Genomic DNA, 23,089 nt, shown 5'->3' on the forward strand with positions numbered 1-23,089 from the left:
CAATGACTCACAATCAGGAGGGATCTCAAAAATACAAAACTTTTCCCTGAGGAGTGACAGGTTAGTGCCCCTTATCAAGCAACCCAACCCTTGAATCTGGGACTGGAGGGACAAGTGCCTGAAATAGCTGGTTTTGAAAATCAACAGGGATTACATCTAGCAGAATGACAAAACTGTAGGGAATGAAAAACCCATACTTAAAGGGCTCCCATGGAGATTTACTGGGCCTGGCACCCAGTGTAAAAGCAACAGGTTGAAAAATGTCAGACAATAAGTTTAAGATGTTTTAAGATTAGTAAGAAACCCACCTACTAATCTTAAAACATCTGCTTGAGAGACAGGAACCTACTGGGGCTCTCTCTAAGGATTGAAGTGATGGTGTACACAATTTTTGTAATCTCACTCTACCTTGCTAGTATCAGTGCTGGCAGGTACTCTCTTCTAACCTGCTAGTGCTGGTGGGCATGCTACACCCATCCCATGCCACAGCTGGGCTGGGCAAGTAAATGACCACCCTGCTCTACAGCCAGGCCACAGCCATGTCAAGGAAGTGCCCTGCCCACCCACACCACAGCCAGCTCAGCAAGCACCCCACCCACCCCACACTGCAACCAGACCACAACCAGCCAGGTGAATGCCCTGTGACTCCTGCACCAAAGCTGTGCAACAGCCAGGCAAATGTCCTGCTCCCCCTTGCACCAGAGGTGTGGCCACACCGCTGTGCAACAGCCAGGCAAATGTCCTGCTCCCCCTTGCACCAGAGGTGTGGCCACACCGCTGTGCAACAGCCAGGCAAATGTCCTGCTCCCCCTTGCACCAGAGGTGTGGCCCGGCCACAGCCAGTGGGCATGAGCAGCCCACGGAGGGTATGCCCCTTGAGCACCAGACTCTGGTGGCCAGGTAAGATTTTGCTTCTGAGCTCCACATGTCATCTTTTACACAAGGCCACTCCTTCAAGACGGGGAGAGGTAGTTGTTTCACCTAATATAGAGAGACCAACTCAGAGAGCTGGGAAAAATGTGGAGACAGAGCAATACGTTCCAAACAAAAGAATGAGACAAAACCTCAGAAAATGACTAATGAAATGGCAATAAATAATCTTCTTGATAAAGAGTTCAAAGTAATGGTCATAAAGATGCTCACTGAACTGAGGAGAAGAATGGACAAACATAGTGAGAACTTCAAAAAAGAGATAGAAAATATAAAAAGTACCAAACAGAAGTCACAGAGCTGAAGAATACAATAACCAAATTAAAAATACACTAGAAAGGTCAAAAAAGACTATATGAAGCAGAAGAACAGATCAGAGAACAGGAAGACAAAGCCATGGAACTCACCCAGACAGAGTAGGAAAAAGAAAAAAAGAATTAAAATCAGTGAAGATATCTTAAAGGACTTATGTGACAACATTAAGCAGAATAACATTCTCATTACTTAACATAGAAGTCCCAGAAGGAGAAGAGAGAAAGGGGTAGAAAGCTTATTTGAAGAAATAATGGCTGAAAACCTCCCTAATCTGGAGAAGGAAACAGATATCTAGGTCCAGAAATCCCAGAGAGTTCCAAATAAGATGAATGCAAAGAGCTCCACACCAAGGCACATTATAATTAAAACATCACAGTTAAAGATAAAGAGAGAATCCTAAAATCAGCAAGAGAAAAACAACTTGTGACAAACAAGGGAAACCCCATAAGGCTATCAGCATATTTTTCAGCAGAAACTTTGCAGGCCAGAGTGAGTGGCATGATATATCCAAAGTGCAGAAAGGAGAAAAGAATTCCAATACTATACCCTACAAGGTTATCATTCAGAATTGAAGGAGAGATAAAGAGTTTTCCAGATAAGCAAAGTTAAAGGAGTTCATCACCACTAAAAAAGTCTTACAAGAAATGCTAAAGGGACTTCTTTAAGCTGAAAATAAATGGCATTAATTAATAACAAGAAAACATACAAAAGTAAAAATCTCACTGGAAAAAGTAAATATATAGTAAAGGTAGTGAATTAAACACCTATAAAGCTAGTATGGAGGTAAAAGACAAAAGTAGTAAAATTAACTAAATCTACAATAGCTAGTTAAGGGATACATAAAATAAAGAGATGTAAAATGTGACATCAAAAACAGGGGGAGGAGTAAAAATGTAGACTTTTGGAATGTGTTAAAATTTAAGTTGCTATCAACAGAAAATAGACTGTCATATACATAGCATGTTATATATGAATCTTATAGTAAATACATAAAAGAAAATGAGAAAGGAATCAAAACTTAACACTAAAGAAAGTCATCAAGCCACAAGTACCAAACAGAAGTTACAGACTGCATATGGAACAGTCTCCAGAATAGATCACATGTTAGGTCACAAAACAAGTCTCAGTATATTCAAGATTAAATTCATATTAAGCATATTTTCAGACCTTGAGAAAGAGAAGAAAACAGAAATGAACTTCAAAAACAGCTAGAAAATAATTAACAAAATGACAATAACCTCATACCCATCAATAATGACTTTATATGTAAATGAGTTAAATCTGCCAATCAAAAGACATAGAATGGCTGAATGGATTAAAAAAAAAAAGACTCATCTATATTCTCCCTGCAAGAGACTCACTTCAGAAGTAAGGACATACACAGACTGAAAGTGTAGGAAAGGAGAAATAGATTCCATATAAATGGAAATAAAAAGAGCCTGGTCCAATAGGTAAGACTCTGTGCTCCCAATAAAGGGGGCCCAGGTTCAATCTCTGGTTGGGGAACTAGATCCCACATGCATGCCACAACTAAAAGTCAGCATGCCGCAACTAAGAAATCTGCATGCAGCAACTAAGAGTCCACATGCTGCAACCAAGAAGCCCACATGCCACAACTAAAAGATGCTGCATGCCACAACTAAAGATCCCGCATGCTACAACGAAGATCCCTCATGCCGCAACTAAGACCCAGCACAGCCAAAATAAATAAATGAATAAATAGATAAATAAATATTTTTTAAAAGACTTTTAAAAAATACTGTAATAAAAGACAAAGAAGATCATTACATAATAATAAAGGGTCAAACCAGCAAGAAGATAACATTTATAAATATATATGCAACCAATGTAGGAGCACCAAAATATATAAAACAAATATTAACAGACCTAAAGGGAGAAATTGATAGCAACAGAATAATAGTAGGGTACTTTAACACCCCACTAACATCAATGGATAGGACATCCAGACTGAAAAAATCAATAAGGAAATGTTGGCCTTAAATGGCACATTAGATCATATTGCTTAATATACGTATATAGGATATTCCACCCAAAAGCAGCAGAGTACACATTCTTCTCAACTGCATATGGAACATTCTCCAGAATATATCACGTTAGGTCACAGAACAAGTCTCAATAAATTCAAGATTAGTTTCATATCACACATATTTTCAGACCTCAATGGTGAGAAACTAGAAACCATTTACAAGAAGAAACTGGAAAAACCACATAAATGTGGAGATTAAACAACATGCTACTGAACAACAAATGGATCATTGAATTAAACAAAGGAGAAATTTTAAAAATACCTATAAACAAATGAAAGAGAAATATGATATACCAAATTTTATGGGATGCAGCAAAAGCGTTTCTAAGAGGAAAGTTCATATCAATAGAGGTCTACTTCAAGAAACAAGAAAGACTTAAGTAAACAATCTAACCTTACACCTAAAGAAACTAGAAAAAGAAGAACAAATGTAGGCCAAAGTCAGTAGAAGGAAGAAAATAATAAAGATCAGAGCAAAAATAAATGAAATGGATATTAAAAGACAACAGGAAAGATCAATGAAACTAAGACCTGGTTCTTTGAAAAGATAAACCAAAGTGACAAACCATCAGCTAGACTCACCAAGAAAAAAAGTGAGAAGACTCTAAATTCAGAAATGAAAGAGAAGTTACAACTGATATCACAGAAATAAAAAGGATCATAAGAGACTGCTATGAACAATCATACGCCAACAAATTGGACAACCTAGAAGAAATGGGTAAATTCCTAGAAGCATACAATTTCCCAAGCATGAAGCATGAAGAAATAATAGAAAATCTGAACAGATTGATTACTAGTAAGGAGATTGAATCAGTAATAAAAAAACAAAAAACTTCCAACAAACGTAAGTCCTGGACCAGGTGGCTTCACTGGTGAATTCTACCAGACGTTCAAAGAAGATTTAATACCTACCCTTCTCAAACACTTCCAAAATATTGAAAAGTACATGCTGCCAAACTCATATTATGAGACCAGCATTTCTCTGATACCAAAAACAGAAAAAGACACCACAGAAAGGGAAAACTACAGGCCAATAGCACTAATGAGCATAGATGCAAAAATCTTCAACAAAATATTAGTAAACCAAATTTTAAAATACATTAAGAGGATCACACACTATGATCAAGTGGGATTTATTCTGTGAATGCAGGCTGGTTCAACATCCACAAACCAATCAGTGTGATACACCACATTAACAAAATGAAATATAAAAATTACACAATCATCTCAATAGATGCAGAAAAAGCATTTCACAAAATTCAACATCCATTTATAATAAAGACTCTGAACAAAGTGGGTACAGAAGGAATGTACCTCAAGATAATAAGGGCCATTATGAGAAACCCACAGCAAATATCATACTCAACAGCAAAAAGCTGAAATCATTTCCTGTAAGATCAGGAGTAAGTCAAGGATGCCCAGTCTCCCCATTTTTATTCAACATAGTACTGGAAGTCCTAGTCACAGTATTAAGGCAAGAAAAAGAAATAAAAGGCATCCAAAAGGAAAGGAAGAAGTAGAACTGTCACTATTTGCAGATGACATGATATAGAAAACCCTAAAAACAACACCAAAAAAAACTGTTAGAAATAATAATTGAATTCAATAAAGGTGCAGGATAAAAAATTAATATACAAATCTATTGAATTTTTATACACTAAACATAAACTATACATCAGAAAGAGAAATCAAGAAAACAATCTCATTTACAATTGCATCAGAAAGAATAAAGTACCTAGAAATAAATTAACCACAAGAGGTGAAAGCCCTGTACACTGAAATCTGTAAGACATCAGTGAAAGAAACTGAAGACACAAATAAATGGAAAGATATTCTGTGCTCATGGATTGGAAAAATTAATATTGCTAAAATATGAATGCTACCCAAAGCAATCTACAGGTTCAATGTAATTCTTATCAAAATTCCAGTGGAATTTTCCACAGAACTAGAGCAAATATTGATAATTCTAAAATTTGTATGGAGCCACAAAAGATCGTAAATAGCTAAAGCAATCTTGAGAAAGAAGAGCAAAGTTGGAGATATCATGCTCCCTGGTTTCAAACTATTCAAACTAAATATATTACAAAGCTATAGTATTCAAAACAGTATGGTATTGGTATAAAACCAGACACATAGATCAATAGAGCAGAATAGAGAGTTCAGAAATAAAAACACATAAATGGCAATTACTTTACAACAAAGGAAACAAGAATATATGATGGAGAAAGGATAATCTCTTCAATAAATGGTGTTGGGAAAATGGGACAACTATACACAAAAGAATGAAACTGGACCATCATCTTACACAATCCACAAAAATTAACTCAAAATGGATTAAAGACTAGGATGTAAGATCTGAAACTGTAAGACTCCCAGAAGAAAAAATAGGCAGTAAGTTCCCTGACATAGCTTTTTGCAATTTAAAAAAAATCTGACTCTAAAGGCAAGGGCAACAAAAGTGAAAATAAACAAATGGGACTATATCAAACTAAAAAGCTTCTGCACAGCACAGGAAACCATCAACAAAACAAAAAGGTAACCTACTGAATGGGAGAAGATATTTGCAAATCATATCTGATAAAGTGTTAATATCTAATATCAAAAATACAAAAAGAACACATACAAGTCAATAGCAAAAACCCAAATAATCCAATTTAAAAATGGACAGAGGATTTGAATAGACATTTTTTCAAAGAAGACATACAAATGGCCAACAGGCACATGAAAAGATGCTCAACATCACTAATCATCAGGGAAATGCAAATCAAAACCACAATGAGATATCACTTCACACTTGTTAGAATGGCTATCATCAAAAAGACAAGGAATAACAAGGGTTGACAAGGATGCAGAGAAAATGAAACCCTCATAAATTGTTGGTGGGAATGTAAATTGGCACAACCACTATGCAAAACGGTGTGGAAGTTCCTCAAAAAATTAAAAATATAACTACCATAAGATCCAGCAATTCCATTCTGTGTTTCTATCTGAAGAAAACAAAACCACTAATTCAAGAAGATATATGCACCCCTATGCTCATTGTAGCATTATTCACAATAGCCAAGAATGGAAACAATCTAACTATGGTATGAATACAATGGAATACTACTTACCCATAACAGAGAAATAAATCTTGCCATTTATAAGAACATGGATGAACTTTCAGAGTACTATGCTAACTGAAATAAGTCAGACAGAGAAAGACAAATACCACATGATTTCACTTATATGTGGAATCTTAAAAAGAAAACAAACAGAACAAAACAAAACCCAGACTCATAGATACAGAGAACAGATTGATGGTTGCCAGAGGGCAGGGTGGTGGAGGATGAGTAAAATAGGTGAGGAAGATTAATAGGTACAAGCTTTCAGTTATAAAATAAATAAGTCAAAGGGTGTAATTACAGCATGGGGAATACAGTCAATAATACTGTTTTAACTTCGTATTGTGACAGATGGAAAATAAACTTATTGTGGTGATCATTTCACAATGTATACAAGTGTTGAATCACTATGTTGTACAGAGGAAACTAATACAACATTGTATTTAAAATATACTTCAATAGAAAAAAGAATACACAAAATAAGAATTTATAATTAAAAATGGAAACATTACTCCATTTAGCTCCATTTACCTTCCTCACACTTTTTTACATCTTTATTGGAGTATAATTGCTTTACAATGGTGTGTTAGTTTCTGCTTTATAATAAAGTGAATCAATTATACATATACATATGTTCAGACAGTGTGATATTTTTGTTTCAATCAACAAATATGATATAGAAAACTCATGAGGATAGTCTATCATATGTACCTATATTTCTGCTCTTTCTGTTGTTCTTCCTTCCTTCCTTCCTTCTTTCCTTCCTACTGCTCTAAGATTCCTTCTTTTATCATCTCCTTTCTGTTTGAAGAACTTACTTTAGCAATCCTTTATGGGGAAGTCTACTAGTGACCAATTAGTTCAGTCATTTTTCATATGAAAATGTCTTTATTCCCCCTTATTTATGAAAGATAGCTTCACAAGAAATAGCATTCATGGTTGACACTCTTTTCTTTCAGTTCTTGGAAAATATGCCATTTCCTTCTGATCTTCATGGTTTTAGATGAGAAATCTACTGTCATTCGAATTGGTGTTAACATATAGGTAATGTGTCATTTCTCTGTCCCATTTCAGGCTTTTTTCTTTGTTACTTTCCAGAAATTTCATTATTATATGTCTCAATGTGGATTTTTTGGGGCGAGGGGTATCTTTTGAGGTTTTCTCAGCTTCTGGAAAGTTTTTAGCCAGAGTATTGTTCAAATACTCTTTCAATACCACTCTGTTTCTCCTCTCTTTCTGGGACTACAATGATACCTATGTCTGACTTTTGTTATTGTCCCACAGATATGTGAGTCCGTTCATTTTTTCTATTTTGTCTCTATTGTTCAGATTGGGTAAATTCTATTGACCTGTGCTCAAGTTCACTGATTCTATCCTCTGTCATTTCCACTGTACTATTGACCCCATCTAGCAAATATTTAATTTCTATTATTGCATTTTTTCATTTTATAAAATCTGTTTCTTTTTTTTAACATCTTTATTGGAGTATAATTGCTTTACAATGGTGTGTTAGTTTCTGCTTTATAACAAAGTGAATCAGTTATACATATACATAAGTCTCCATATCTCTTCCCTCTTGCATCTCCCTCCCTCCCAGCACAAGGAGATCAGCTCGGTGCTTTGTGCTTTTTTTTTTTAAACAGCATCTGGTTCTGTTTTAAATAACTTCTATTTCTTTGCTGAGACACTCTATGTTTTCATTTGTTTGAAGATAATTTTTAATTGCTGGTTGAAGCATTTTTATGATGGTTGCTCTAAAATCCTTATCAGATAATTCCAATATCTGATTCATGTCAGTTTTCCATCTGCTGATTTTCTTTTCTTGCTAAAGTTTTGGCTTTCCTAGTTCTTGTTATGATGGGTGTTTTTTTTATTGTCTTGCAGGCATTTTATCTATTATTTTAAGAGACTCGGTCCAATTTAATTTTTTTATTTTAGCAGGCAATCATTCTGTTTGGGTATAGCACACAGGTCCTGGCCTACTTTTGTGAACTCTGATTCCAAACAAATTTAATTTTAGAGTCTTTGAGGTGTTATTTTTATCTGCTTGGTTTATCTGGTGCTGCTGGAACTTCCACTGGTTTCTGCTGGGGATGCTGAGTAGGCAGAAGAACTTTCCCCAGGCCATCTCACAAGGATAAAGAGTGCCTCCTGGACCAGGCCACTTGCTGTGGTGGGGTTCCCCTTGCCCCTGCCATTCAGCTACCTAGTTTCTATTGATGAGGAATGGGAGTACCAGGCTTGATGGGAAAGGAGAACACATCTTCTAGCCCCTTAATTTCAGTGGGTCTTTCAACTGACTTCCCCTGTTGGTGCTGCCAGTTTTACCTGGGGTAGTCATCAAGATTCCCATTCCATCTTGGGGAAGAGTGAGTCTACCTGGGCCACATTTTGTTGCTATGTAGGGGTCAGTAGACATTAGGCTTACGTAGCCTTCTTCTTTTGGGTTGGATCATAAAATGTTCAGTTGAGTTTTCCTCCAATTAGTTCACTCTCCCCTTTCCACCTTTCAGAATGTCTCTATTCTCTTTTGATTGTCCCTTGCATTATTTCTTGGATTTATGTTACCATTGAGTCTACATCACCCTATCCAGGAGAATCAAGTCAATGCCATCTTAGACAACTATTTTTCTTTTAACTATTTCTATTTTTTAATTTATTGATTTATTGTTCAGATCCAATCATTACAGCCATCTTTCTCTTTTTCAGTTTATAAAAAAAATTCTTTTTACAATAGCCCGGAGATGGAAACAACCAAAGCGCCCATCATCGGATGAATGGATAAAGAAGATGTGGCACATATACACAATGGAATATTACTCAGCCTTAAAAAGAAATGAAATTGAGCTATTTGTAATGAGATGGATAGACCTAGAGTCTGTCATACAGAGTGAAGTAAGTCAGAAAGAAAAAGACAAATACCGTATGCTAACACATATATATGGAATTTAAGGGAAAAAAATGTCATGAAGAACCTAGGGGTAAGACAGGAATAAAGACGCAGACCTACTGGAGAACGGACTTGAGGATATGGGGAGGGGGAAGGGTGAGTTTTGACAGGGCGAGAGAGAGTCATGGACATATACACACTAACAAACGTAGTAAGGTAGATAGCTGGGGGGAAGCAGCCGCAAGGCACAGGGATATTAGCTCGGTGCTTTGTGACAGCCTGGAAGGGTGGGATGGGGAGAGTGGGAGGGAGGGAGACGCAAGAGGGAAGACATATGGGAACATATGTATATGTATAGCTGATTCACTTTGTTATAAAGCAGAAACTAACACACCATTGTAAAGCAATTATACCCCAATAAAGATGTTTAAAAAAAAAATTCTTTAAAGTCCTTGTTTACCATTCCAATGTTTGGCATATCTCATGTTAGTTTATATTGACTTCTGTTTCTCTTGACACTGGATCACATTTTCTTGTTTTTTCACGTGTCCACTAATTTTTGTTTTATCTTTGACCTTATGAATTATACAGTGTAGAGACTGCAGATTTTGTTTTGTCTTCTGAAGAGTGTTGATTTTTGTTCTAGTGGGCAAATAAATCAAATAACATTGAACTTGTGGGGGCCTGGTTATATATATCTTTTAGGGTGGATCTATTTCAATCTTGCTCTTACTCTATGGGTAGGCCCTTACATCCTTGGGCATAGTCTTTACTCCAAAGTGAAGAGCTTTCTAGGTTTTCAATGGAAAGTCTGGGATATTTACAAAGAGATATTTACCCATTTTACTTGGCAGCACTCAGAATCTAAACTCTGTCTTCCCTGCAGTGAGCAATAGCTGAAATCTCTGCTCAGGTTTTTAACCCTTTAGCTATTTCATTCTGCGAGGTCCTTGGAGTAGGCTCATGCATGTGAAATTCAGAGTCAAACAGGATTTTAGGGGCTCCCACCACAGTTCCCTTTTACCAGACTTCCCTCCACAATTTTCAGCTGTTGTGGAAAGTCCAAACTCTGTCCTATGACACTTCAAGCAAAAATAATATGACTTTTGCAAAGAGATCAAGATGGCAAAGTAGGAGGATGCAGAATTCACCTCCCCCAAAAAACACATCAAAAGTACATCTACATGCAGAACAATTCCCACTGAAAATTAACTGGAGACTGGCAGAAAGACTCCTGTAGAAACAAGGCTATAAGAGTGATCCACACAGAATTGGGTAGGAAGGGAAGAAAAGCAATCAGGTTGGGACCTGTGGCCCTGGGAGGGGACTCAGAAGAGGAGGGGAATTACTTCCCTGGGGAGTGAGTGGTTAAAGCTACATATTGGGTGCCCCAATCCTGGAGTCCAACACTAGAAAGAAAAGTCCCCTTAGCTGGTTGAAGGGCTGGTGAGACTAACAAAAGGGCTGTGGGAGGCCTGAACTCTGCTTGAGAGGAGTGTACACGCTTACTTACTCCTCAAACAGGGTGGAGGGGGTGGATTGAAACTGCATGAGATGCTGGCTGGTATCCTGCAACCACCCTAGCACACGACCTAACCTAAGCCAAGCACCCTCTCTGGCCCTACTTGCTTCATGATGCAGCACCACACTGGGGCAATGACTGTAGTGTGCTAAGGAAGAGCTCAGCTGTGAGGGACAAAGGCAGCTCAGACCTGGAGCAGCATCTGAGTGGTGGGGGTGGGGCAGTCATTATTGAGGCTTAAACAGACAGTGCATCAGAAGTGATCCAGGTCTCTGACTGTGAACAGGACTGCTTCAGCCAGCTCCAGACCCACACCAAGCACCCACACCAACCCCTCTTTTGCCAACACAGCTCCCCTCTGGGGCAAGGGTGCCAGTGCTGGGAAGGGAGAGAGCACACATTTAGAGGAATACACAAAGGAATACGCATAAGGGCAATCAGCTGATTTTTCTGTAGAAACTTTGCAGGCCAGAAGGGAATGGCATGATATATTCAAAGGGCTGAAAGGGAAAATTCTACAACCTAGATTACTCTACCCAGCAAGATCATCATTTAGAATTGAGGGAGAGATAAACAACTCAGACAAGCAAAAACTAAAAGAGTTCATCAATACTAAACTCACCCTAAAATAAATGTTAAAACGTCTTCTCTAAGTGGAAAAGAAAAGGCTATACCAATAAGTAAGTATCAATAGAAAAGGAGAAATCTCACTAGTAAAGGCAAATATATAGTAAAGGCTGAGGATCAACCACTTAAATAAGCTACTACAAATATTAAAAGAAAAAACTTTGGGACTTCCCTAGTGGTGCAGTGGTGGAGAACCCGCCTGCCAATGCAGGGGACACCAGTTCGTGCCTCGGTCCGGGAAGATCCCACATGCCGTGGAGCGGCTGGGCCCATGAGCCATGGCTGCTGAGCCTGTGCGTCCGGAGCCTGTGCTCTGCAACGGGAGAGGCCACAACAGTGAGAGGCCCATGTACTGCAAAAAAAAAAAAGAAAAGAAAAGAAAAAACTTTGTAAAAATCAACTATAACTCCTATAATTAATAAAGGGATAAACATGAAGATGTAAAATATGACATCAAAAAAATGTAGGGGAGGAGAGTAAAAATGTAGATCTTTTAGAGTATGCTTGAACATAAATGACTACCTATTTCTATTTATTTATTTTTTAGTCTTTTAAGATCAACTGTACATGCGTTTAATTTGGAAAGATAAAGAGGTCTTTACATTTAAGAAATAGATTATAAACAACCAGCTGATGTTACACTTTGGGCCATTTTTTAAAAGGTTGCAATTAAGACCTTATGTATACCTTTTTATACTTGTGTAAACATTTCCTTCAGATAAAAGATCATTGAGCAAAGAGTGAAAGGATATTTAAAGCTTCAGTATGCACTGTCAAATGGCTGTCTAGAAAATTTCTCTGAATTTACTTTCCTGACCAGAAATGAGAGTGCATAGTCCCCTATGTCCTTGCCAAAATTAGTTTTATCATTTTTTACATGGTAGAACTGCTGGGCAAAAATGAAATCTTATTGTTTTAATTTGCATTTTTGATGTTTAGTAAGTTTGAACATTTTTCAGAAGTTCCTTATTTTCTTTTTTATTAGTTATCTTTTTTATACATATTACTGTATATATGTCAATCCCTGTCTCCCAATTCATCCCACCACCACACCCCCCCCTGCTTTCCCCCTTTGGTGTCCATACGTTTATTCTCTACATCTGTGTCTCTATTTCTGCCTTGCAATCCGGTTCATCTGTACCATTTTTCGAGATTCCACATGTATGCATTAATATATGATATTTGTTTTTCTCTTTCTGACTTACTTCACTCTGTATGACAGTCTCTAGGTCCATCCACTTCTCTACAAATGACCCAATTTCATTCCTTTTTATAGCTGAGTAATATTCCATTGTATATATGTACCATATCTTCGTTATCCATTTGTCTGTCAATGGGCATTTAGGTTGCTTCCATGACCTGGCTATTGTAAATAGTGCTGCAATGAACATTGGGGTGCATGTGTCTTTTTGAATAATGGTTTTATCTGGGTATATGCCCAGTAGTGGGATTGCTGGATCATATGGTGATTCTATTTTTAGTTTTTTAAAGAACCTCCATACTGTTCTCCATAGTGGCTGTATCAAATTACATTCCCACCAAAAGTGCAGGAGGGTTCCCTTTTCTCCACACCCTCTCCAGCATTTGTTGTTTGTTGACTACCTATTTTTAAAAAGTAGGTATAATTATAGGTCAACATAACTGAACCCCAAGGCAACCACAAATCAAAAAACTACAATAGATACACAAAAAATACAGAGAAAGAAGCACAAGCACACCACTAAAAGAAAATCATTAAACCACAAGGGAAGAACCTAAACGAAGAAGCAAAGAACAGAGAAGAACTACAAAAACAACCAGAAAACAAGTAACAAAATCGCAATAAGTAAATACCTATTAATAATCACTTTAAATGTCGATGGACTAAATGCTGCAATTAAAAGATATAGAATGACTAACTGGATAACAAAAAAATGCCCATCTATATGCTGCTTACAAGAGACTCACTTCAGAGCTAGAGACACACATATATGAAAGTGAGGGGATGGAAAATGATATTTCATGCAAATGGAAATGAAAGAAAGTGGGGTAGCAATACTCATATGAGACAAAATAGACTTTAAAACAAAGTGTATAATAAAAGACAAAGAAGGACATATAAAATGATAAAGGGATCAATATAAGAAAAGGATATAATGTTCATTATCATATATGAACCAAATACCGGAGCACCTAGATATATAAAGCAAATATTAACAGACATAAAGGGAGCAATTGACAATAATACAATGATAGTAGGAGACTTTAACACCCCACTTGCTTTAATGAACAGATCATTCAGACAGAAAATCAATAAGGGAACAGTGGTCTTAAATGACACATGATCAGACAGGACGAGAGAGAGTCATGGACATATACACACTAACAAAAATTAGACCAGTTGAATTTGATATATAGCTATAGGACGTTATATCCAAAAACAGCAGAGTACACATTCTTTTGTAATGCACATGGAACGTTCTTCTGGATACATCACATGCTAGGCCACAAAACAGATCTCAACAAATTTAAGAGGATAGAAATTATATCAAGAAGCTTTTCCGACCATAACAGTATAAAACTAGAAATCAATTACAGAAATAAAAATGGGAAAACACAAACACGCAGAGACTAAACAACAGGATGCTAAAACAGTCAGTTGATGAAAAAAATCAAGTTGGAAATCAGAAAATATGTTGAGATAACTGAAAATGTAAACACAACTTTCCAAAAACTATGGGATGCAGCAAGCAGTTCTAAGAGGGAAGTTTATAGCAATATAGGCCTATCTCAAGAAATGAGAAAAATCTCAAATAAATAACCTAACCCAACATCTAAAAGAATTAAAAAAGAAGAAAAAGGCCCAAATTCAGAAGAAGGAAGTAATTAGCAAAAATCATATAGGAAAAAGATAAAAGAGACCATCCCCCAAAAAATTTTTTAAAAACAAAAAGAAAGCCAAAACATGAATTTTTATAAAGATAAACACAATTGATAAACTTTTAGTCAGACTTATCAAGAAAAAAAGAGAGAAGACACAAACAAGCAAAATAAGAAATGAAAGAGGAGAAATCACAACCAATATCACAGGGATACAAAAAAATCATAATACTATGAAGAGTTATATGCCAACAAATGAGACAATCTAGAAGAAATAGACAAATTTCTAGAAACAGACAACCTTCCCAGACTGAAACGGAAATAAACTGTCTGAACAGAAAGATCACTAGTGGTAATATTGAACTTATAATAATAATTTTTAAAAACTTCCCAGCAAACAAAAGTCCAGGACCAGATGTCTTCATAGGGGAATTCTACCAAACATATAAAGAAGAGCTAATACCGAGATTGATTCAAGATGGTGGAGGAGAAGGACATGCTCTCACTCCCTCTTTCGAGAACACCAGAATCACAATGAACTGCTGAAAAATCATCAACAGAAAGACACTGGAATTCATCAGAAAAGATACCCCACATGCAAAGACAAAGGAGAAGCCACAATGAGATGGTAGGAGGGGCGCTATAACAATAAAATCAAATCCCATAAGTGCTGGGTTGGTAACTCAACAAACTGGAGAACACTTATACCACAGAAGTCCACCCACTGGAGTGAAGGTTCTGAGCACCACGTCAGGCTTTCCAAGCTGGGGGCCTGGCAACAGAAGGAGTAATTCCAAGAGAATCAGACTTTGAAGGCTGGCGGGATTTGATTACAGGACTTTGGCAGGACTGGGGAAACAAAGACTCCACCCTTGGAGGGCACACACAAAGTACTCTGTGCACTGGGACCCAAGGGAAGAAGCAGTGACCCCATAGGAGACTGAACCAGACCTACCTGGTAGTGTTGGAGGGTCTCCTGCAGAGGTGGGGGGCTGCTGTGGCTCACCAAGGGGCAAGGACACTGGAAGTAGAAGTTCTGGGAAGTACTCCGTGGCTTGAGCCCTCCCAGAGTCAGCCATAAGCCCCACCAAAGAGCCCAGGTAGGGTCCAGTGTTGGGTCACCTCAGGCCAAACAACCAACAGGGAGGGAATCCAGCCCCACCCATCAAGAGTCAAGCGGATTAAAGTTTTACTGAGCTCTTCCCACCAGAGTAACAGTCAGCTCTACCCTCCACCAGTCCCTCCCATCAGGAAACTTCCAAAAGCTGCTTAGATAGCCTCATCCACCAGGGGACAGACAACAGAAGCAAGAAGAACTACAATCCTGCAGCCTGTGGAACAAAAACCACATTCAGAGAAAGATAGACAAGATGAAAAGGCAGATGGCTATGTACCAGATGAAGGAACAAGATAAAACCCCAGAAATATAACTAAATGAAATGGAGATAGGCAATCTTCCAGAAAAAAGAATTCAGAATAATGACAGTGAAGATGATCCAGGACCTCGGAAAAAGAATGGAGGCAAAGATCAAGAAGATGCAAGAAATCTTTAACAAAGATCTAGAAGAATTATAGAACAAACTAACAGAGATGAACAACACAATAACTGAAATGAAAAATACACGAGAAGGAATCAACAGCACAATAACTGATGCAGAAGAACGGATAAGTGACCTGGAAGATAGAATGGTTGAATTCACTGCTGCGGAACAGAATAAAGAAAAAAGAGTGAAAAGACATGAAGACAGCCTAAGAGACCTCTGTGACAACATTAAATGCAACAACATTCGCATTATAGAGGTCCCAGAAGGAGGAGAGACAGAGAAAGGACCCGAGAAAATATTTGAAGAGACTACAGTCGAAAACTTCCCTAACATGGGAAAGGAAATAGCCACCCAAGTCCAGGAAGTGCAGAGAGTCCCATACAGGATAAACCCAAGAAGAAACACTCTGAGACACATAGTAATCAAATTGCCAAAAATTAAAGACAAAGAAAAATTATTGAAAGCAGCAAGGGAAAAATGACAAATAACATACAAGGGAACTCCCATAAGGTTAACAGCTGATTTCTCAGCAGAAACTCTACAAGCCAGAAGGGAGTGACATGATATACGTAAAGTGATGAAAGGGAAGAAACTACAACCAATATTACTCTAACCAGCAAGGATCTCATTCAGATTCGTTGGAGAAATCAAAAGTTTACAAACAAGCAAATGCTAAGAGAATTCAGCACCACCAAACGAGCTCTACAACAAATGATAAAGGAACTTCTCTAGGAAGGAAAGAAAAGAGAAGAAAAGGACCTACAAAAACAAACCCTGCAAAATTAATAAAATGGTAATAGGAACATACATATCGAAAATTACCTTAAATGTCAATGGATTAAATGCTCCACCCAAAAGCCACAGGCTTGCTGAATGGATACAAAAATAAGACCAATATATATGCTGTCTACAAGACACCCACTACAGAGCTAGGGACACATACAGACTGAAAGTGAGCGGGTGGAAAAAGATATTCCATGCAAATGGAAATCAAGAGGAAGCTGGAGTAGCAATACTCATATCAGATAAAATAAACTTTAAAATAAAGAATGTTACAAGAGACAAGAAAGGACACTATGTAATGATCAAGGGATCAATCCAACAGGAAGATATAACAATTATAAATATATATCCACTCAACATAAGAGCACCTCAATACATAAGGCAACTGCTAATAGCTCTAAAAGAGGAAATTGACAGTAACACAATAATAGTGGGGGACTTTAACACCTCACTTACACCAATGGCCAGATCATCCAAACAGAAAATTAATAAGGAAACACAAGCTTTAAATGACACAATAGACCAGATATATTTAACTGATATTTATAGGAGATTCCATTCAAAAGCAGCAGATTACATTTTCTTCTCAAGTGTGTATGGAATATTCTCCAGGATAGATCACATCTTGGATCACAAATCAAGCCTCAGTAAATTTAAGAAAATTGAAATCATATCAAGCATCTTTTCTGACCACAGCGCTATGAGAATAGAAATGAATTACAGGGGAAAAAACGTAAAAAACACAAACACATGGAGGCTAAACAATACGTTACTAAATAACCAAGAGATCACTGAAGAAGTCAAAGAATATCAAAATACCTAGAGACAAATGACAATGAAAACACGACGATCCAAAACCTATGGGATGCAGCAGAAGAAGTTCTAAGAGGGAACTTTATAGCTATACAAGCCTACCGCAAGAAACAAGAAAAATCTCAAATAAACAATCTAACCTTACACCTAAAGAAACTAGAGAGAGAAGAAGAAACAAAACCCAAAGTTAGCAGAAAGAAAAAATCATACAGATCAGAGCAGAAATAAATGCAATAGAAACAAAGAAAACAATAGCAAAGATCAATAAAACTAAAAGCTGGTTCTTTTAGAAGATAAAATTGATAAATCATTCACCAGACTCATCAAGAAAAAGAGGGAGGGCTTCCCTGGTGGCACAGTGGTTGAGAGTCCACCTGCCGATGATATCAAAATACCTAGAGACAAATGACAATGAAAACACGACGATCCAAAACCTATGGGATGCAGCAGAAGAAGTTCTAAGAGGGAACTTTATAGCTATACAAGCCTACCGCAAGAAACAAGAAAAATCTCAAATAAACAATCTAACCTTACACCTAAAGAAACTAGAGAGAGAAGAAGAAACAAAACCCAAAGTTAGCAGAAAGAAAAAATCATACAGATCAGAGCAGAAATAAATGCAATAGAAACAAAGAAAACAATAGCAAAGATCAATAAAACTAAAAGCTGGTTCTTTTAGAAGATAAAATTGATAAATCATTCACCAGACTCATCAAGAAAAAGAGGGAGGGCTTCCCTGGTGGCACAGTGGTTGAGAGTCCACCTGCCGATGCAGGGGACACGGGTTCGTGCCCCAAAGAGGACTCAAATCAATAAAATTTGAAATGAAAAAGGAGAAGTTGCAACAGACACCGCAGAAATACAAAGCATCCTAAGAGACCACTACAAGCAACTCTATGCCAATAAAATGGACAACCTGGAAGAAATGGACAAATTCTTAGAAAGGTATAACCTTCTAGGACTGAACGAGGAAGGAATAAAAAATATGAACAGACCAGTCACAAGTAATGAAATTGAAACTGTGACTAAAAATCTTCCAACAAACAAAAGTCCAGGACCAGATGGCTCCACAGGTGAATTCTATCAAACATTTAGAGAAGAGCTAACACCCATTCTTCCCAAACTCTTCCAAAAAATTGTGAAGGAACGAACACTCACAAACTCATTCTATGAGGCCACCATCACCCTGATACCAAAACCAGACAAAGATACTACAAAAAAAAAGAAAATTACAGACCAATATCACTGATGAATATAGATGCAAAAATCCTCAACAAAATACTAGCAAACAGAATCCAACAACACATTAGAAGGATCATACACCATGATCAAGTGGGGTTTACCCCAGGTGTGCAAGGATTCTTCAATAAATGCAAATCAATCAATACACCATATTAACAAATTGAAGGAGGAAAACAATATGATCATCTCAATAGATGCAGAAAAAGCTTTTGACAAAATTCAACACCCATTTATGATAAAAACTCTCCAGAAAGTGGGCATAGAGGGAACCTACTTCAACATAATATAGAACATATATGACAAACCCACAGTAAACATCATTCTCAATGGTGAAAAACTGAAAGCATTTCCTCTCAGATCAGGAACAAGACAAGGATGTCCACTCACACCACTATTATTAAACATAGATTTGGAAGTCCTAGCCACAGCAATCAGAGAAGAAAAAGAAATAAAAGGAACACAAATTGTAAAAGAAGTAAAACTGTCACTGTTTGCAGATGACATGGTACTATACATACAGAATCCTAATGATGCCACCAGAAAACTACTAGAACTAATCAGTGAATATGGTAAAGTTGCAGGATACAAAATTAATGCACAGAAATCTCTTGCATTCCTATACACTGATGATGAAAAATCTGAAAGAGGAATTAAGGAAACACTTCCATTTACCATTGCAAAAAAAAGAATAAAATACCTAGGAATAAACCTACCTAGGGAGACAAAAGACCTGTATGTAGAAAACTATAAGACACTGATGAAATAAATTAAAGATGATACAAACAGATGGAGGGATACAGCATGTTCTTGGATTGGAAGAATCAATCTTGTGAAAATGACTATACTACCCAAAGCAGTCTACAGATTCAAAGCAATCCCTATCAAATTACCAATGGCATTTTTTACAGAACTAGAACAAAGAATCTTAAAATTTGTATGGAGACACAAAAGACGCTGAGTGGTCAAAGCAGCCTTGAGGGAAAAAAATGGAGCTGGAGGAATCAGACTCCCTGACTTTAGACTATACCATAAAGCTACAGTAATCAAGACAATATGGTACTGGCACAAAAACAGAAATATAGATCAATGGAACAAGATAGAAAGCCCAGAGATAAGTCCATGCACCTATGGTCAACTAATCTACAAACAATAGACAAATGGATAAAGAAGATGTGATACATATATACAATGTAATATTACTCAGCCATAAAAAGAAACGAAATTGGGTCATTTGTAGAGACCTGGGTGCATTTAGAGACTGTCACAGAGAGAGGAGTAAGTCAGAAAGAGAAAAACAAATATCGTATCTTAACGCATATATGTGGAACCTAGAAAATGGTACAGATGAACCAGTTTGCAGAGCAGAAATTGTGCCACAGAAGTAGAGAACAAACGTATGGACACTAAGTGGGGAAAGCAGTGGGAGGTGGGGGTTGTGGTGTGATGAACTGGGAGATTGGGATTGACATGTATACACTGATGTGTACAAAATGGATGACTAATAAGAAAATAAATAAATAAACATTAAATAAATAAATGAAAATAAGAGCTAATACCTATCCTTCTCAAACTACTCCAAAACACTGAAGAGGGTGGAACACTTCCATGTTCATTCTATGAGGCCAACCTTACCCTATACCAAAACCAGACAATGATAGTACTTAAAAAATGAAAGAAAATCAGAGGCCAATATCTCTGATGAATATAGATGTGAAAATCATCAATAAAATATTAGCAAATCGAATTTAACAATATATAAAAAGGATCATATACCATGATCGAGTGGAAATTATTCCAGGAATGCAAGGATGGTTCAATATCCACAAATCAATCAATATGACATGCCACATTAACAAAAGGAAGGATAAAAATCACACAATCATCTCAATAGACACAGAAAAAGCATTTGACAAAATTCAACATCCATTCACGATAATAAATCTCATCAAAGTTGGTATAGAGGGAACATGTATCTCAACATAATAAAGGCCATTTATGACAAACCCACAGCTAACATCATACTCAATGGTGTGAAGCTGAAAGCCTTTCCTATAAGATCAGGAACAACACAAGAATACCCATTCACAGCATTTCAATTTTAACATAGTAGTGGAAGTCCTAGCCACAGCAATCAGACAAGAAAAAGAAATAAAAGGCATCCAAATTGGAAAGGAAGAAATAAAGCTGTCACTATTTGCGGGTAACATGATAGTATATATATAAAACTGTAAAGTCTCCACCAAGAATAAAAAATTATTAGAACTAATAAATAAATTCAGTAAAGTTTCAGGATACAAGATTAATATACAGAAATCTGTTAATTTCCTGTACATTAATAATGAGCTATCAAAAAGAGAAAGCAAGAAAACAATCCCATTTACAATCACATCAAAAAGAATAAAATACTTAGGAATGAACTTAACAAAGGAGATGAAAGACACATACTCTGAAAATTGTAAAACATTAGTGAATGAAATTAAAGATGACACAAAGAAATGGAAAGATATCCTATACTCTTGGATTGGAAGAATTAATATTGTAAAAATGTCCATACTACCCAAAACAATCTACAGATTTTATACAATTCTTATTAAAATACCCATGATATTTTTCACATAACTAGAACTTAATCCTAAAATTTCTATGGAATGACAAAGACCCTGATTTCCCAAAGCAATCTTGAGAAAAAGGAACAAAGCTGGAGGTATCATGCTCCATGACTATACTACAAAGCTACAATAATCAAAACAGCATGGTACTGACAAAAACAGATGCATGCATCAATGGAACAGAACAGAAAACGCAGAAGTAAGCCCATGCACTTATGGTCAATTAATCTACAACAAAGGAGGCAAGAATATACACTGGAGAAAAGACAGTCTCTTCAATAAGTGGTGCTGTGAAAACTGGAGAGTTACATGTAAAAGTAAAAAATTAGAATATTTTCTCAGACCATATACAAAAATAAATTTTAAATGGATTAAAGATCTAAATGTAAGACTTGAAACCTTAAAACTCCTAGAGGAGAATATAGGCAGAACACACTTTGACATAAATTGTAGCAATATTTTTTTGGGTCTATCTCCTAAGGCAAAAGAAACAAAAACAAAAGTAAACAAATGGGACCTAATTCAACTTTAAAGCCTTTGCACAGCAAAGGGAACCACTGACAAAATGGAAAGACAACCTACTGAATGGGATAAAATATTTGCCTATGATATGACTGATAAGGGGTTAATATCCAAAATATATAAGCAGCTCATACAACTCAATATCAGAAAAACAAGCAATCCAATCAAAAAATGGGCAGAAGACCTGAATAGACATTTTTTCCAAAGAAGATATACAGATGGCCAACAGGTACCTGAAAAGATGTTCAATATACCTAATCATTAGAGGAATGCAAGTCAAAATCACAGTGAGATATCACTTCACAACTGTCAAAATGGCTATCATCCAAAAGTCTACAAATAGGAAATGTAGGAGAGGATGTGGAGAAAAGGGAACACTTGTACACTGTTGGTGGGAATGTAAATTGGTGCAGCCACTACAGAAAACACTATGAAGATTCCTCAAAAAACTGAAAATAGAATTACCATATGATCCAGCAATTCCTTTCATGGGTATATATCCAAAGAAAACGAAAACACTAATTCTTTTTCTTTTGAAGTATAGTTGAATTACAATATTGTGGTAATTACGGCTGTACAGCAAAGAGACTCAGTTATACATATATATACATTCTTTTTCATATTCTTTTCCATTATGTTTCATCACAGGATACTGCATATAGTTCTCTGTGCTATATACAGTAGGGCCTTGTTGTTTATCCATTCTATATATACCAATGTGCATCTGCTAATCCCAAATTCCCAATCCAACCCTCTCCCACCCTCCTCCTCCTTGGTAACAACCAGTCTAATTTCTGTGTCCCTGATTCTGTCTCTGTTTCACAGATAGGTTCATTTGTGTCATATATTAGATTCCACATATAAGTGATATAATATGGTATTTGTCTTTCACTTTCTGACTTACTTCATTTAGTATGATAACCTCTAGTTGCATCCATGTTGCTGCAAATGGCATTATTTCATTCTTTGTTATGGCTGAGTAGTATTCCATTGTGTATATATACCATATCTTCCTTATCCATTCATCTGTTGATGAACAATTAGGTTGTTTCCATGTCTTTGCTATTGTGAATAGTGCTGCTATAAACATAGGGGTGCATGTATCTTTTTGAATTATAATTTGCCTGGATATATGCCCAGGAGTGGGATTACTGGATCATATGGTAATTATATTTTTAGTTTTCTGAGGTTGATTCCATATCTTGGCAATTTGGCAATTGTAAATAATCCTACTATGAACATCGGAGTGCTTGTATCTTTTTGAATTAAACTTTGTACAGTA

The 23,089-nt window shown here is 36.6% G+C and overlaps 1 protein-coding gene across 1 annotated transcript in view; it reads left to right on the forward strand.

Annotated features, from left to right (window-relative positions):
- The first annotated feature begins 506 nt into the window (after nucleotides 1-506).
- The window catches only part of NALF2 (NALCN channel auxiliary factor 2), a 120,350-nt gene continuing 97,767 nt past the window's right edge, over nucleotides 507-23,089 (forward strand). The window contains exon 1 of the mRNA XM_024746601.1: nucleotides 507-866. Coding sequence (XP_024602369.1) covers nucleotides 507-866 — 360 coding nt within the window. The remainder of the gene's footprint in view (nucleotides 867-23,089) is intronic.

Source organism: Neophocaena asiaeorientalis, unplaced genomic scaffold (assembly GCF_003031525.2).
Source record: "Neophocaena asiaeorientalis asiaeorientalis breed wild unplaced genomic scaffold, Neophocaena_asiaeorientalis_V1.1 scaffold667, whole genome shotgun sequence".
Taxonomy (NCBI): domain Eukaryota; kingdom Metazoa; phylum Chordata; class Mammalia; order Artiodactyla; family Phocoenidae; genus Neophocaena; species Neophocaena asiaeorientalis.